We start from the raw sequence: 16,390 nt of genomic DNA, 5'->3' as shown, positions 1-16,390 counted from the left end.
TGTTGCCTATGTACTCAGAAACGTTGCAAACGTTATAAATGCAGTTAAAAAAGCCATATTATAATTAAATTCTGTTTTTGTCTAGCACTGAAGGCGGCCATATTAGCAAGAACCCATTCAACACCCTCTCGCACTGAAGTTGGCTATACTATCAGGTATCTCGTTTGTAATCATGCACTTGGAAAGAGAAGGGATCTTCGTTGCTGCCTCTGTAGTCTGTTTTCTTGGACATTGATCGCAATTCGCACCCAAAATTGCTACTTGGAATGAATAGCCAAAATTATAACAAAGATTCTTGGCGGGTAAACGGGGGAACAAAGCAGACACAAACAACTCCCGTCTGCACAAAAATTTTTTTTTGAAGTAAAATAACCTGTAAAATTTCTCACATGAAAATTAACAATTAACGGCACGCGCAAGTATCCTCACCTTAAATAATTTTCAAGAACGAACTGGTAGCCCGCTGGCAGTGCATTTCGACACTACATGGGTGATCGACACCAACGACTAATTTCTTTGTACTCACCACTCTGTTCGTTCTTGCTTTCCAACCTGTACAACAACACGCACAACCTATCATTTACCAAAGTAGTTAGGACGTGCTGCTTGCAAATAGTGGTTATCATGAATCAAAAGATCCGTGAACAAAATTTATGAAATGGCCTATAAATTACGTCACACGCCTAGAACCTTAAGTAACCCACACAAAACACACGCATGTCCTAGCAGGTTTCACACGGAATCGTCGTCTAAATTACTCATCAGCAGTTACGGCCACGAGTTAAGCTAACTAGGCGGGGTGAGGCACCAGGTTTACTTTAAATTTGCAAAACGCTGCTGTTAAGAGTGGAACTACACGATTTTTTATGCTATTGCTGCTCTCGTGTGCTGAGGACACCAACTGATTGCAGCACTATAAATGGATAACTGAGACCCCCTGCTCACCTCTGGAAAATAAAGCCGGCCGGAGTGGCCGAGCGGTTCTAGGCGCTACAATCTGGAACCGCACGACCGATATGGTCGCAGGTTCGAATCCTGCCTTGGGCATGGATGTGTGTGATGTCCTTAGGTTAGTTAGGTTTAAGTAGTCCTAAGTTCTAGGGGACTGATGACCTCAGCAGTTAAGTCCCATAGTGCTCAGAGCCATTTGAACCATTTTTTTTTGAAAATAAAACCTAACTGAAAACTTTAATTGTACAGGCAAAATCTCTCAGAAATGAATGGCCGTAACGACACGATAACTAATTCCACCCTGAAAAAGAGCGGAATAATAATAGTGTAACACACAATACCTCATCTCTCAGTAAAATTTGCGGCAAAGACGGAGGTCGCCCTCCATTCCGTCCACTCAGTTCAACAGCTACCCCCAGAGTGACTATTATGGCGGCACTCAACGGCCGTTCTCTTACATGGAGGGGAGGGGAACCTGTTACCAACACCGAACTACCCCTGGCAAACAGATGCACCATCGGTGCCTTTACTCCAAGTTTATGTTGGCACTAACCGACCTACAGAGTGACTACATCTCTGCTTTGACACTATCAGCACACAAACTCTTAATACAAATCCCAAATTTAATTAACCCACGCCAACGTAGAGGTATTATGGATAGGAAGTGAATTTATGTAACCATGAATCAAATAAACAGGTAGTTCATTTCTTCACTCGAGTTATAACATTTCTTAAATTTAAAAAAAAAAATGGAGAAATATCATAAACATCTACAGTATTCAATATAATGCAGCTGATAACTCATCTGAAATACTGAAGACGGCTGATGACCTTTGTGAGGCCTGCAGTGTCAAGTGTTGTGCCTTACACACCATGGCCCGTCTTTCTCGTGGGCCTCGCTTACTGCGAAGTGACGTCAGAATGATCTGCCACTCGTTGCGGCCACGGAACTCGATAGCACTCGAAGCAGTAATCCGCGAGTGACACCATATACTCATTTGTGTCAGAGAGTACTTCGGCAATCGCAACGTATTCACAGAAACAACAGCTAAATATTTGTGACAAGGACTAATATAAATGTCAGTACTTCTCGGTTTACCCATAGTTATTTAATCCGATGCGTTAGATTCCTGCCTGACCACACCCTCCGGAAAAACGCGTAAATACAAAAAATAGAGATATCACTGCCAGTAGCTTCAACGCAGCAATCTCATCTTTCGTTTTTCAAGCAGTCAGAAGTCACAAAGTAGAAGAAACCCATGGCTGAGACAATACAATCATAAAGGTAAATAACGTCGATATGACAGAACATATTTATATTAAATTAATAAGGTAGTCCAAAAATCCAATACAAATGCGAGAATGGAAAAGCAAAACTATATTAGTAAATAGGAGGACGTAAACCCTCTTCCTTCTATTCCATAATCATGCCTATAGCCACAGGACCACAATGAACACATACAACTCTGAACAATGTCATTAATTTGACATTGATAGATCTTCGATGTGCCATTGCCTTCAAACAGGATACTGCCATAAAAAGCAACATGTATTGGGAGAACAAAAAAAAATGTTAAATCCAAATTCTTCATTCATTGACTGCTATCGAGTTTCGTTGTCGTGTCTAGTTCCACGTCATTCTGATATCCGTTTCCGACAAGCCCGGACTGACATTAATGTCTGTCTGCGTAAGCCCGCAGGTGCATCGCTTACCAGTACACCGCTTTTGCAAAGCGCTGTGTTGATGACAGGCTGCGATACATGGCTGGCTGCAACTAAATGTGTGAGAGGTCAAACGTCGTATATCTCGTGCAGGTCAGGGACTTATCTATGCAATAACCAATCGGAGGCGTTGCCGCGAACTTTCATTTAGAGTCTGGCCAGGCAGACTCAGCAAAAAAATGGTTGAAATGGCTCTGAGCACTAGGGGACTTAGATTCTGAGGTCATCAATCCCCTATAACTTAGGACTACTTAAACCTAACTAACCTAAGGACATCACACACATCCATGCCCTACGCAGGATTCGAACCTACGACCGTAGCGGTTGCGCAGTTCCAGACTGTAGTGCCTACAACTGCTCGAATATCCGGCCGGCTACTCCGGCATCATACCCATACAAAATTAACCGTCCCTGAACTGGTCGACCAACTGAAACAGGTATGGAACTATATCCCAGAAACTGAGATCCGGCACCTGCAAAACACAATCCATGCACGTTTGCATGGTTGCATTCAGCATTCTGGACGTTACACTAGTTAATAACGTACCATCGTTCCACATTTGCAATGGCTTCTCTCGCATTTACATTAACCTGCGGTCTTGTAATGATAATCGCTTGGCTATCTTATCTATAAAAATGAGTTCTATAGCACTTGCCCGCGCAAGACAAACGTCCCGAGTTCGAGTCTCGATCTGGCACACAGTTTTAATCTGCTAGGTCGTTTCATATCAGTGCACACTCCGCTGCACGGTTCTAGGCGCTTCAGTCTGGAACCGCGTGACCGCTACGGTCGCTGGTTCGAATCCTGCCTCGGGCATGGATGTATGTGATGTCCTTATGTTAGTTAGGTAAAAGTAGTTCTAAGTTCTAGGGGACTGATGACCACAGATGTTAAGTCCCATAGTGCTCAGAGCAATTTTTGAACACTCCGCTGCAGAGTGAAAATCTCGTTCTAGATATTTTATTATGTACATTAATTATCCGTCAATGTATTTTCAGTTACAAGTTAAAATATACGTGTTACGATTTGGTAATACCGTGCACAATAATATCTTCAGACCAGTCTTATACGTATTTAGTCGTTTTTATTATGGTTTAAAAGTTAATTTTCCGGATATTTAGCTTCATATCATACAGATCACAAACACTCGTCCATTTACATTTCACTAGTTTTCGTCTACGAAATGGGCCTCATTACACGAAGTATCCATTAGATTTGAAGAATATCTTACTAATATTCACTAATATATTTCCTTCAGAAAAAATTTAGGAAATTTGCAAAACTTGGGTAATGTTAACGGTTGTCAGTTTATCGATTCAGATAGCGTTATCGCAGGGTTTCAAAATTTTTGTTGAGCATTTAAAATTACAACAATTAGCTTTGAAAGTCATTCCCTGGTATCCTACGTCATTTCCTATACTTCTTTGCCTTCCTCTTGTCAATATTTTCTGTTTCTCTCCTCACCTATTCTGAGGAGAATCTCCTCGTATCGTAACTTGTCAGTCGAAATAATTGTCGTCACTCTGTTTACTGTCTCCTTATGTTTTTCTGTGCGATCATCTACATTCAGTTGTACAGGAAGAGGTAGCTAACGTATGAGCACTAGATATACAGCACGAGCGGTCTTTGCTAAATAATAGCGGACAATATGGCGATGTTTCTAACAAATGGAAGTAAGTTTTAGCGCTTACATCTATCGTATTGTGATAACTTGTTTTTCAGTGTCACTACCCACTCCAAAGTGCGTTTCAAGAACTCTACCAAACAAGATAAAGTCCGACAAACCACTGTCGTCACATCATTATTGGAGATTGGCATGTACCGGTCAGTACATTGGCTGGTATAGCCAGTTCTGCCTCCGGCACAGCACCCTGGAGCTGCGGGTAGTCTGGCTCTAGGCGTTTCTCCGTCAGAGAGGGTACTCGCGCAATCCGTGTTTCGCAACTGACAACAATGCAGTCAACAAATGGCCCGCACGCTGACACGTGAGCTTCCAGGTGCTACCACAGGCTTCAACCTCGCCGAAAAGCAGCATGCGCACCTACAACTCCGCCGCTGCAGAGGCGGTACTATGTTACATCTGCGTTTCCCATGTCTGACCATGCGCCATTTGGATGGCCTTCCGCCTGCTGTCTATTAAAGATGCTGCTCAACAGCAAGCAAGCAGACGGTGTAGTAGACGCCCCCACGATGTACACCACCAACGGAACGTGCAGCACGATTTTCGATACACGGACGCTTCTCACTGACGCTTTTGCAGCAAAGTGTCGTGTGTTGACAACCATTTATGGCGGACAGTGTTAAGTCACTTTTTCAGGCGAAACTCTTCATAACAGCTGGCGTCTGCGTTTACAGGCTCAAGGTTTCACCAGATTCACCACCCCTCCTGCGGCGGAAGCAGCTAGTGGTCTGTAAGCAGTTATTAGAATCTCACTTACACTTCTGGCAAGATGGATGTAGAAGAATCATGTGCAAACTTTAATAAGATACTAAATTGTGATCTGGAGAGTTATGTGCCTATTAAGTGAATAAAGGGTGGAAGAGACCCACCATGGTGTAATGACGAAATTCAGTGGATACTGAGGAAGCAGAAACTATTGAACTCTCGTATCAAAAGGGAAATCATAAATTACGACAAACGAAAGTTAGTAGAGATCCGTGCTTCCGAGAAAAGAGCTATGAGCAAAGCATACAACAAGCACCACCGCCAAGCGTTAGTTAAAGGTCTGGCAGAGAACCTGAAAAATTCTCCTGTTTTGTAAGATCGCTAAGCGGATCTAAGGCTTCCATTCAGTCCCTTGGTGATCAGTCTGGTGTTGCAGTTAAAGATAGCAAAACGGAAGCTGAAGTTCTAAATTTTACGTTCAAAAAATCATACAAACACACAGTCATTTGACCGTCGGACAGACTCCCGTATGGACAACATAGTAATAAGCATACCTGGCGTAGCGAAACAACTGAAGGATTTGAAAGAAAATAAATCCACATGTCCGGATGGAGTCCAAGCTCGATTTTAGAAAGATACTCTACGGCATTGGCCCCTTACCCAGCATGCATTTATCGTGAGTATCTCGCCCAGCGCAAAATGCAAAGCAACTGAAAAAAAGTTCAGGTGACTCCATTATATGAGACAGAAAAAAGAACGGACCTGCAAAATTACAGACAAATATCGTTAACTTCTGGTTACTCCTGAATCCTTGAACATATTCTCACTTCGAATGTAATAAACTTTCTTGAGACTGAGCCGTATATGTGCACGAATCAGCATGGTTATAAAAGGCATCGCTCGTGTGAAACTCAGCGTGCCCTTTTCTCGTATGATATACTGAGAACTAAGGATGTAGGGCAATAGGCAGATTCCATATTTCTAGATTTCCGGGAAACATGTGACACGGTGAGCAAACGCACGCTGCTAACGAAATATGAGCACAGATATGCAAGAAGACTTCTTAAATTATAGAACACAGCAAGTTGTCCTCCACAGCGAGTGTTCATCAGGGATAACAGTATTGTTCAAATAGTTCAAATGGCTTTGAGCACTATGGGACTTAACATCTGAGGTCATCAATCCCCTAGAACTTAGAACTACTTAAACCTAACTAACCTACGGACATCACACACATCCATGCCCGAGGCAGGATTCTGACCTGCGACCGTAGCAGTCCTGCGGTTCCGGACTGTAGCGCCCAGAGCCGCACAGCCACAGCGGCCGGTAATAGTATTGTCATAAGTACCCCAGGTAAATGAGATAGGACTGCTGTTGATCTCTGTATACTAAAATGATTTGGATCGGCAGCTGATGACGCTGTGGTGTACGGTAAGGTGTCGATACTGTGTGACTGTAGGAACATACAAGAAGACTTGGAAAAATTTTCCATTTGGTGTGATGAATGGCAGCAAACTCTAAACGTGAAAAAATGTAAGTTAATGCGCATAGGTAGAAGGATCAAACCTGTAACGTTCTGATACGGTAGTACTAGTGCCCTGATTGACATAGTCATCCCGTTTAAATATCTGAACGTAACATTGCAAAGCGATATGATGTGGAACGAGCTTGTGAGGACTGTGGTACGGAAGGCGAAAGGTCGATTTCGGTGTATTGGGAGAATTTTAGAAAAGAATGGTTCGCCTGTAAAGGAGACCGCATATAGGACGCTGGTGCGACCTACTCTTGAGTATTGCTCAAGTGCTTGGGAACCGTACTAGGTCGGATTAAAGGAAGACATCGAAGCACTTCAAAGGTGGGCTGCTACATTTGTTACCGGTATGTTCGAACAAAATGTAAGTGTTACGGAGATGCTTCGGGAACTGAAATGGAAATCCCTGTAGGGAATGCGACGTTCTTTTCGAGGAACACTATTGAGAAAATTTAGGGAACCGGCATTTGAAGCTGATTGCCGAACGATTCTACTGTCACCGACATACACTGCGAGTCAGGACCACGAAGATAAGATACGGGAAATTAGGGCTCATACGGACGCATACAGAAGTCGTTCTTCCCGCGCTCTATTTGAAAGTAGAACAGGAAAGAAATGGAGAAGCAGTGTAACAGGGTACCCTCCTCCACGCACCATATGGTGGCTGGCGGACTATTGATCTAGATGTAGATACCAGACATCAAGGTAAAACAAGAGGAAAAACATGACTAATGTCGACTGAATGGCTCTGAGCACTACGGGACTTAACATATGAGGTCATCAGTCCCCTAGAACTTAGAACTACTTAAACCTAACTAACCTAAGGACATCAAACAACACCCAGTCATCACGAGGCAGGATTCGAACCTGCGACAGTAGCCGTCGCGCGGTTCCGGACAAACGCCTAGAACCGCTAGGCTACCGCGGCCGGCTGGACGTACATGCAGACAAGTGCTGGAAGAGATACAAAACAGTCAACAACAAATAAAGGAAGATACAGACGACAATTCTGAGGAATCATGAGTGACTGACACTAGCGATTCTACATTTGGTGCGAGTGCAGTGTCCCTGTGGAGAGCGACGTCAAGAAATGGAGTGTCAGAAGGTCGTGAGCCGCGTAGACGAGGGCTACCAGCCCGTGAGGAGAAAGAAGACTGTCAGGCGGAGGAAGACTCAGGATGTGGAACAAGAGGCGCAACAACCACTGGCTACAACTAAAAGACGCGCCACCTTAGCTGGAGAGACGTGACAGGGTGCTGCAGCAGCCTAGCCGATTGCAGCACCATAGACTGCCCCGCCACTACCTAAGGTGTGTCCTATAATGATTTACCATTGTTCCAACCAAGTAAAGTTGTGCATAGCTCTGAAACGACTTTCCTCCGGAAACTTAAGAATGGCATACTGCTGTGAGAGCATAAAATATTATGCGGGTACTTTTGAGGACTATCTCAAAATGTTTAAATTTTGTCACGATCGTCAACAACTAGTTCATACCCACCAGGATGCTAATAGTAAGGATAAGAAAGTTGTTATTAAAGATTTGTTAAAATAGATCGTTTACCAACTGCAGAAAAGGTCGATATCATGTTGATGTATGGCTGTTGTGATCAAAATGCCCCGCGGGTGTGTGCTATGCATGCTGCTCGATATCCTGGACGACATCATCCAAGCCTCCGGACCGTTCGCTGGATAGTTACGTTATTTAAGAAAACAGGAAGTGTTCAGCCACATGTGAAACGTCAACCACTACCTGCAACAAATGATGATGCCCAAGTAGATGTTTTAGCTGCTGTCGCTGCTAATTTGCACATCAGTAGCAGACAAACTGAGAGAGAATCGGGAATCTGAAAAAACTCGGTGTTGAGAATGCTACATCAACATCGATTGCACCCGTACCATATTTCTATGCACCAGGAATTGCATGGCGACGACTTTGAACGTCGTATACAGTTCTGCGTCTTGGCACAAGAGAAATTACGGGACGATGACAGACTTTTTTAACGCGTTCTATTTAGCGACGAAGCGTCATTCACCAACAGCAGTAACGTAAAGCGGCATAATGTGCACTATTGGGCAACGGAAAATGCACGATGGCTGCGACAAGTGGAACATCAGCGACTTTGGCGGGTTAATGTATGGTGCGGCATTATGGGAGGAAGGCTAATTGGCCCCCATTTTATCGATGACAATCTAAATGGTGCAATGTATGTTGATTTCCTACGTAATGTTCTACCAACGTTACTATAAGATGTTTCACTGCATGACAGAATGGCGATGTATTTCCAACATGATGGATGTCCGGCACATAGCTCGCGTGCGGTTGAAGTGGTACTGAATAGCATATTTCATGACAGGTGGATTGGTCGTCGAAGCACCATACCATGGCCCGCACGTTCACCGGACGTGACGTCCCCGGATTTCTTTCTGTTTGGAAAGTTGAAGGATATTTGCTATCGTGATCGAGCGACAACGCCTGACAACATGCGTCAGCTCTTTGTCAATGCATGTGCGAACATTAGGGAAGGCGAACTACACGCTGTTGAGAGGAATGTCGATACACGCGTTGCCAAATGCATTGATGTTGACGGACATCATTTTGAGCATTTATTACATTAATGTGGTATTTACAGGTAATCACGCTGTAACAGCATGCGTTCTCAGAAGTGATAAGTTGACAAAGGTACATGAATCACATTAGAACAACCGAAATAAAATGTCCAGACGTACATACGTCCTGTATTTTAATTTAAGAAACCTACCTGTTACCAACTGTTTGTCTAAAATTGTGAGCCATGTGTTTTTGACTATTACTGCGCCATCTATCACAAAGCAAAAAAAAGTGGTCCAACTAAAACATTCATATTTGTTTACGTACTGTGTAACCTTCCCGTCTCCTCTGTATCTCCTTTGTTACGCAACCTTCCCTTTTACAATAACCTATGAAACTTACCCTTGGGATTTGAAGCTCTTGTTAAATAATAGCAAATGAAATCTTCCCTTTGAAATTTATTCTCTTTCTCTATCTTCGCATACAAATTTAATTGCTGCTTATTAAAAGTGATTTTCTGATTATTTCGACGAAACATAGTACGTGTCGTCGTCGTGGCCCTCAGTCGTTCTCTGCAATAACCCAAAACTGTTCCTTACCTTTTTTACTGTTACTGGATCGCCATCTGACTGCTACATCGAACTGCGACATGAATATACTTACTATGTTTTACTATACTCTATTTGCTGCTGGTCGGCTTTCATAATAAGTGGCTGTATTTATTACCAAAGCTGACGTTATTCTTTAATATTAAAGCTGACGTTATTCTTTCATTAATTTGACTTAAGTAACGTAATTCATAGTTAAACTTTTTCTTGACAACACTAAAATTTTGCTAAGTTTTACTTTGATAGTTTTTGGGATGGATTCTAATCAGTAATGCAATATTGCTGGCAGAAATTAATTATATTCTGAATGAAATGATTTTACATATGTTCAAATGAGACTTATTTTTTACAATACTCTTACAACTAGCAATGCGCAAACATATCTTGAGTAGTCTTGAGTTTCTCAAAAAATTAATTCAATAATATTAGATCCTCTTATGATAATAGTTAGCTGATATCTCTGTACGTCCGTTTATAATCTCTTGTAAATCATAGCTAGTGGCTGGCAGGCACACTGCTCCTCTCAACCTCTCGCTTCTGACCTGCTACCGACACTCTTCACATCTCGCTTACTACTGACTTCCTACGAACGCTAAAGAGCGGTCTCTCCTGCCAACAATGCTTTCTGGTGCAGACAATCCCTGCTACAATTACAAAATGTATCAATGTGCGGTCTTTCCCGCTCTTTTCTTAAAATGTATCCACACGCCGTCTCTCCCGCCCTTTTTAAAATTATATCAATGTGCGGTCTCTCTTGCCAACAATACTTTGGTCCAGACATTTCCTGCAACGACAATTATTTCCAGCGTGAGAATTATTAATTATTCCTACTTAATCCTATTAATAAAATACAAACATCTTTCATAAAGTGTGGTTTGACAATAGACAACATAAATATACACGTCTTACAACTACACGAATATGTAATGGAAAATGGGGGTTCCCTTTTTTTAAAAAAAATCCTGTTGATATCTGTCTGACCTATGGCAGCGCCATCTGGTTTCCCCCTTCAAGCTAGACAAGTTCCGTTCTTTGTAGTTTTTCCGTTTGACACTTATTTCTTGAGATATTTGATCCGGTCATGGTCAATGTATACCCCTGTATACCTTACCAGATGCGACGACTGACCTGCCCGCTGACACGATCAGCTTGAGGGCGAGATGCGAAGTGAGAGAAAGTTGCGGTCGGAGTGTGAGCCGGCGGCGGCGGTGTGTTGCAGGCCTGGTGGTGGGCTACACGATCGCGGGCGCGTTCATGTTCATGGCGATCGAGGGCTCGGAGCCGGGCTGGCCGGCGCACGAGGCGGAGCGCATGCGCAGCGAGACGGCGGCGCGCCTGTGGCGGCTCACGGAGCAGCTCAACCCCATACCGGGGCGCGCGCGCTGGGCAGAGGCCGTGGCGCCCGAGCTGGCGCGCTACCAGCGAGACGTCGTGCGTCTCGTGCGCGACGGCTTCGACGGCAGCAGCGCGCGCCCGCGCTCACAGTGGACCTTCTCGGGCGCCTTCCTCTACTCGCTCACCGTCATCACCACCATCGGTGAGTCGGACACTCTCTCGTCACGCGCTGGCGCGTTGCCAGCCTCTACATCTGCTCTTCTGGTAACAACACTACTCTCGGAACTGACATCGCCCCCCTTTATTTCAACACAACGTTAGTTACTGCATAACTGCATCTTGAGGAATCATCACTCTGCAAGGTTGCTACACAGATCGATATTGCGTCTGCCCTTTTGGTGGAACATGTATCACTCCACTACCGTTACAGTCGTCGTAGCTAAATGAGTAGACTGCTGGGACAAGCTTTTCAAAATGTTGACTGGAATACGCTCTTTCAAATTCTGAAGGTGGCAAGGGTGAAATACAGGCAGCGAGAGGCTATTTACAATTTGTACAAAAACCACATGGCAGTTATAAGAGTCGAGGGCCATGAAAGGAAGGCAGTTGTTGGGGAGGGAGTGAGGCAGGCTTGTAGCCTTTCCCCGATGTTATTCAATCTGTATATTGAACAAGCTGTAAAGGAAACAAATCAAAAATTCGGAGTAGGTATTAAAATCCATGGAGAAGAAATTAAAACTGTAATTCTGTCAGAGACAGCAAAGGACTTGGAAGAGCAGCTGAACGGAATGCACAGTGTCTTGAACGGAGGATATAAGATGAACATCAAGAAAAGCAAAACGAGGACAATGGAACGAAGTCGAATTAAATCAGGTGATGCTGAGGGCATTTGATTAGGAAATGAGACACTTGAAGTAGTAAAGGAGTTTTGCTATTTGGGGAGCAAAATAACTGATGATGGTCGAAGTAGAGAGGATATAAAATGTACACTGGCATTGGCAAGGAAAGCGTTTCTCAAGAAGAGAAATTTGTTAACATCAAGTATAAATTTAAGTGTCAGTAAGTCGTTTCTGAAAGTATTTGCATGGAGTGTAGCCATATATGGAAGTGAAACGTGGACGATAAATAGTTTAGACAAGAACAAATTGAAGCTTTGGAAATGTGGTGCTACAGAAGATTGATGGGTAGATCGCATAACTAATGAGGAGGTATTGAACAGAATTGAGGTGGAGTTTGTTGCACAACTTGACTAGAAGACGGGATCGGTTCGTAGGACATGTTATGAACCATCAATTGATCACCAATTTAATATTGGAGGGCAGCGTGGAACATAAAAATCGTAGAGGGAGACCAACAGATGAATTCACTAAGCAGATTCAGAAGGATGTAGGTTGCAGTAGGTAGTGGGAGATGAAGAAACTTGCACAGGATAGAGTAGCATGGAGAGCTGCATCAAACCAGTCTCAGGACTGAAGACCACCACAACAACAATAGCTGGGACATCAGACCCGTATACACCAAAAACCCACGGTCCGAATCGTTATCGAGTTCTTTTTATTTTTTTGACGTCCTTTCCTAGTTCCCTTGGTTAATGAATAGGACTATGGCGCCAAATTGGAGCGCAATAGGGAAATGTAGAACGAAGCACGGAACTCCCTCTCGCTACCATACCTACAAGGGGTGACTGAAAGACTGGGCAAAATTCTTCCACGGGCACGTATTAAGTCTATTTTTCGTAGCAACAACAAAATAAAAGACCTTATGATCTCGGCGAAAGGTACAATTGACAAGTTTCATGCCGCCGGAGTTTACGAAATTGCGTGCGAATATGGACTGGTGCATGTAGGCGGGACAGGGTGTCCAATAAGCACAAGGTTATCTGAACACGAGAGATACATCCGTCTCAAACAGTACAACAAATCAGCGGTGGCGGAACACCAGGAACAGTGCAGGATGATCGAAATTCGAGAGCCCCGCGAACTGGCGAACCAGTCGTCTAACTTGAGGAGGAAGATTAGAGAGGCTGTAGAAATAGCCAAGCGACCCGACAACATGAATAGGGGATGCGTCTTGGCTGCTAGCAGTGAAGCTTTGCGGTAGGACAGCTCCTGCAAAGTAACAGGGGCGCTGTAGGCCACAGCGGCGGAGGAAACACAGAGTGGTGACGCGCCATAGTCGATACTAAGCAGTTAGTAAACAACGCTACGCTGCACTAGCCGCTCATTTTCCTATCCGCCGGTTTCCACCAAAGGCGTGCAACAAAGGAAGCTCTAATGGAAAACGCCTATATCTGCCAATGGCCACATGTAATGCAAATATCAATAAAAACACACAGTTCCCTTCCCCCTCACCCTCATATCCAATGACAGCACTCCTCCATAGTATATGAGTAATAGAACTAGCACCCATTAAGCAGTTAGCAATGCACCCTGAGGAAGGCGTCTTAAAATAGTCGCCGAAACATCGGAATTTTATTGTTGACAATGCGGTCCCAAACCGACAAGAGTTTTATTGACGGGACACCGTCAGACGACAATAGCCTGTCACACCACAGTGGATATATGAAAATGGATCCATGTGTCTGCTAACCGTACTATGATGAATAGGTCGATACGCTTTCGGTACTTGGTGCATATGATAATCAATCTACTGCTGCTCGCTACCCTTAAATGCACCATCCCAGTAAGAATGTTTTTCGTCGTCTGGAGCAAAGCCTGTGGCAAAAGGTAATCTTGGTCCACAAGTAATGGCCAGATGTCGTCCAAGGGCAAGATGTACTCCACAGACGGAGGAGTGATTTGAAAAAAAATGGTTCAAATGGATCTGAGCACTATGCGACTTAACTTCTGAGGTCATTAGTCGCCTAGAACTTAGAACTAAGTAAACCTAACTAACCTCACGACATCACACACATCCATGCCTGAGGCAAGAATCGAACCAGCGACCGTAGCGGTTGCGCGGCTCCAGACTGTAGCGCCTTGAACCGCACGGCCACTCCGGCCGGCGGAGTGATTTCAGAAACCGTTCACCAACCACTCGGCGAAGTATCCATGATGCTGTAAGCCACTACCAGATATCTCAAAGACTCGTTGTTTAAGTAATACGCGGTGAAAAACTGCATCCATGTATTTACACTCATCTACAGCACTGTTACAACGTTACCAGAGGCTTTTTTTATTTTATTATTATTTTTTTTTTTTTAAATCTTACTTCCATAAGACCTCATGGCATGTCTATGCTACGCTACATACACTTTCCCCTTGAACTGGGTTGAGGACTCGTATACTGATTGCCAAGTGCGGCACTTGGCTTTCTATAGAGGGTGATTAAGCTGCCCCCACCAATAGGTTTTATGCAACCTACATCACCCACCACTTTCATATTTTGGTATGAAATTTAATTGATTAAATTTTGTTTTCACTGGAGGCCACAGTTTTCGTGTTATTTATGAAGAACGAGTTTGAAGGTCACTTCTGTTCCATTTTATAGATTAATTGTGAAACTACAGCCTCTAATGAAAATGTACTGCAGTAAAAAATGTAACTACAGTAAATTTCCAACAAAAAGGGTCCTGACCATTTCTTCTGTAGAACTAATAGCTTGTGTGTTCAAGCAAAAGAATATGAAAATCTTGTGGGTAGTGTCTGTAAGCATTGCCCGTTGCATAAGATCCATGGGGGCAGCCGAATCACAAATATTTATCGTTGCTGACGATGTATGTACTACGATCAAGTCCACTGCAATATGTTCAACACCTCAAAAATACAAATAATATTTCTTTTTGAAACTTAATAACTGTAAATGGATTGTCACTGAATGTAGATAAAACACAGTTCCCTCATAAGTTCTGACAATTTCAACAGAAATGACACATGAGGGTAAATTAAGAAATGAAACATTATAATCAAAATTTTTTGGTCTTTATACTGATAAGAACTCGAATTGACGCGAAGCAAATCTTAAACGTCTTCGCTCCGAAACTTTTTCATTTCTTATATTATCCGGTTCTCATATTTTAAGACACTAATAACGTCTTATGCTGGCATGTTCAGGGGTAACCCGTCATTCAGGATAAACCTCTTGGTTGCACAGAAGCAAATAGTAAGGAGAATTTGTTGTGTCCATTATAGAGCCTCTTGCAGACTGCTCTTTAGGCATTGGTCTCACAGTTCATTTACTCAAGAATTAAGTTTTTCTCAACAATCAGTGACGGTCTGGAAACAACAGTAACATTCACAATTATAATACTACAAGGATAAATGATTTACACTATTTACACTATTACCTAGCCTTTGTGAGGTGCCAACTATATAAAGAATTTAAGGGATGATAAAATTAATTTCAAACAAAAACTGAAATCTTATCTCAATAGAAGAATTTATGATAGGTACTGGTATGACTTTGTGTCATTTTGTGTGTGTGTGTGTGTGTGTGTGTGTGTGTGTGTGTGTGTGTGTGTGTGTTTTAGAGGAATGGAGACAGTTACTGAACATGGTAAACTTTAAATTACTGTACTCGTTTGAGGAAAAGCTTAGATATTAGGTTTTCCGCTGAAAAGATGTACTGTAATTGTAAAAGAGATTTACATTTCATATTGTAGAGGCTGATCGCAGTTGTGGTGTACGAAACATGCTAATAAATAACTTCTGACTGCCAGCGGTTACACAATGATTAAACACAGTGAATAAAGCTTTAATTCTCTCATACAGCTACAAGGAATATGGCTTGAAACAAGCACGAAATGTAGTTAAAGTACATAGCCTAGGTGATGTACAAGAGGGCAGCTGGCACATATATTCTAAGCATGTGGACTGCATACGACATTGGCTTGTTGCGGCTGTGCGGGCAACACGTGACCACGCCACGTGACTTGTCGTGACGTGACGTCATGTGACGTAGTGGAGAGGCCAATTTCCCCGGCCTGTTGCTGTTTCGTCGCTGCTTGCTGTACATATGTGGCGCCGTTGGCCGTAGGGCCGAGTAGATAGGCTCTCTCTCTCTTTGCGTGATTATCTACGGCAATTACTACTAGGTTTTACGCTATTATTTTGAACAAACTATTCCTATTAGAATTTCTCTATCACTACCAAGCGAAAGAATGTCGCAAAAATGTCTTCTTACTATCGTCTCGGCAATAGGTCGGCAACTGAATTACTTTGTCGTGCGGTGCCGATTAAGTTGCCCAATGGCTTCAACGTCGTAACTAAGAAGTTGGTGACGAGGAGAGCACACACGCTCCGGAGTCACCCACCGGCTTCGTATGTAAAGTTGTCAACCACACATACAAGTGCGCATCGCTGGCAATAGA

At 43.3% G+C, this 16,390-nt stretch overlaps 1 protein-coding gene across 1 annotated transcript in view; it reads left to right on the top strand.

Moving 5' to 3' along the window:
• The window catches only part of LOC126284935 (TWiK family of potassium channels protein 18-like), a 1,181,210-nt gene that overhangs the window by 811,925 nt on the left and 352,895 nt on the right, over positions 1 to 16,390 (top strand). Inside the window, exon 5 of the mRNA XM_049984198.1 lies at positions 10,967 to 11,284. Coding sequence (XP_049840155.1) covers positions 10,967 to 11,284 — 318 coding nt within the window. The remainder of the gene's footprint in view (positions 1 to 10,966; positions 11,285 to 16,390) is intronic.

This window comes from Schistocerca gregaria, chromosome 8 (assembly GCF_023897955.1).
Source record: "Schistocerca gregaria isolate iqSchGreg1 chromosome 8, iqSchGreg1.2, whole genome shotgun sequence".
Taxonomy (NCBI): domain Eukaryota; kingdom Metazoa; phylum Arthropoda; class Insecta; order Orthoptera; family Acrididae; genus Schistocerca; species Schistocerca gregaria.
The sequence above is the reverse complement of the archived record's forward strand: the minus strand, read 5'-3'. Positions and strand labels throughout refer to the sequence as shown.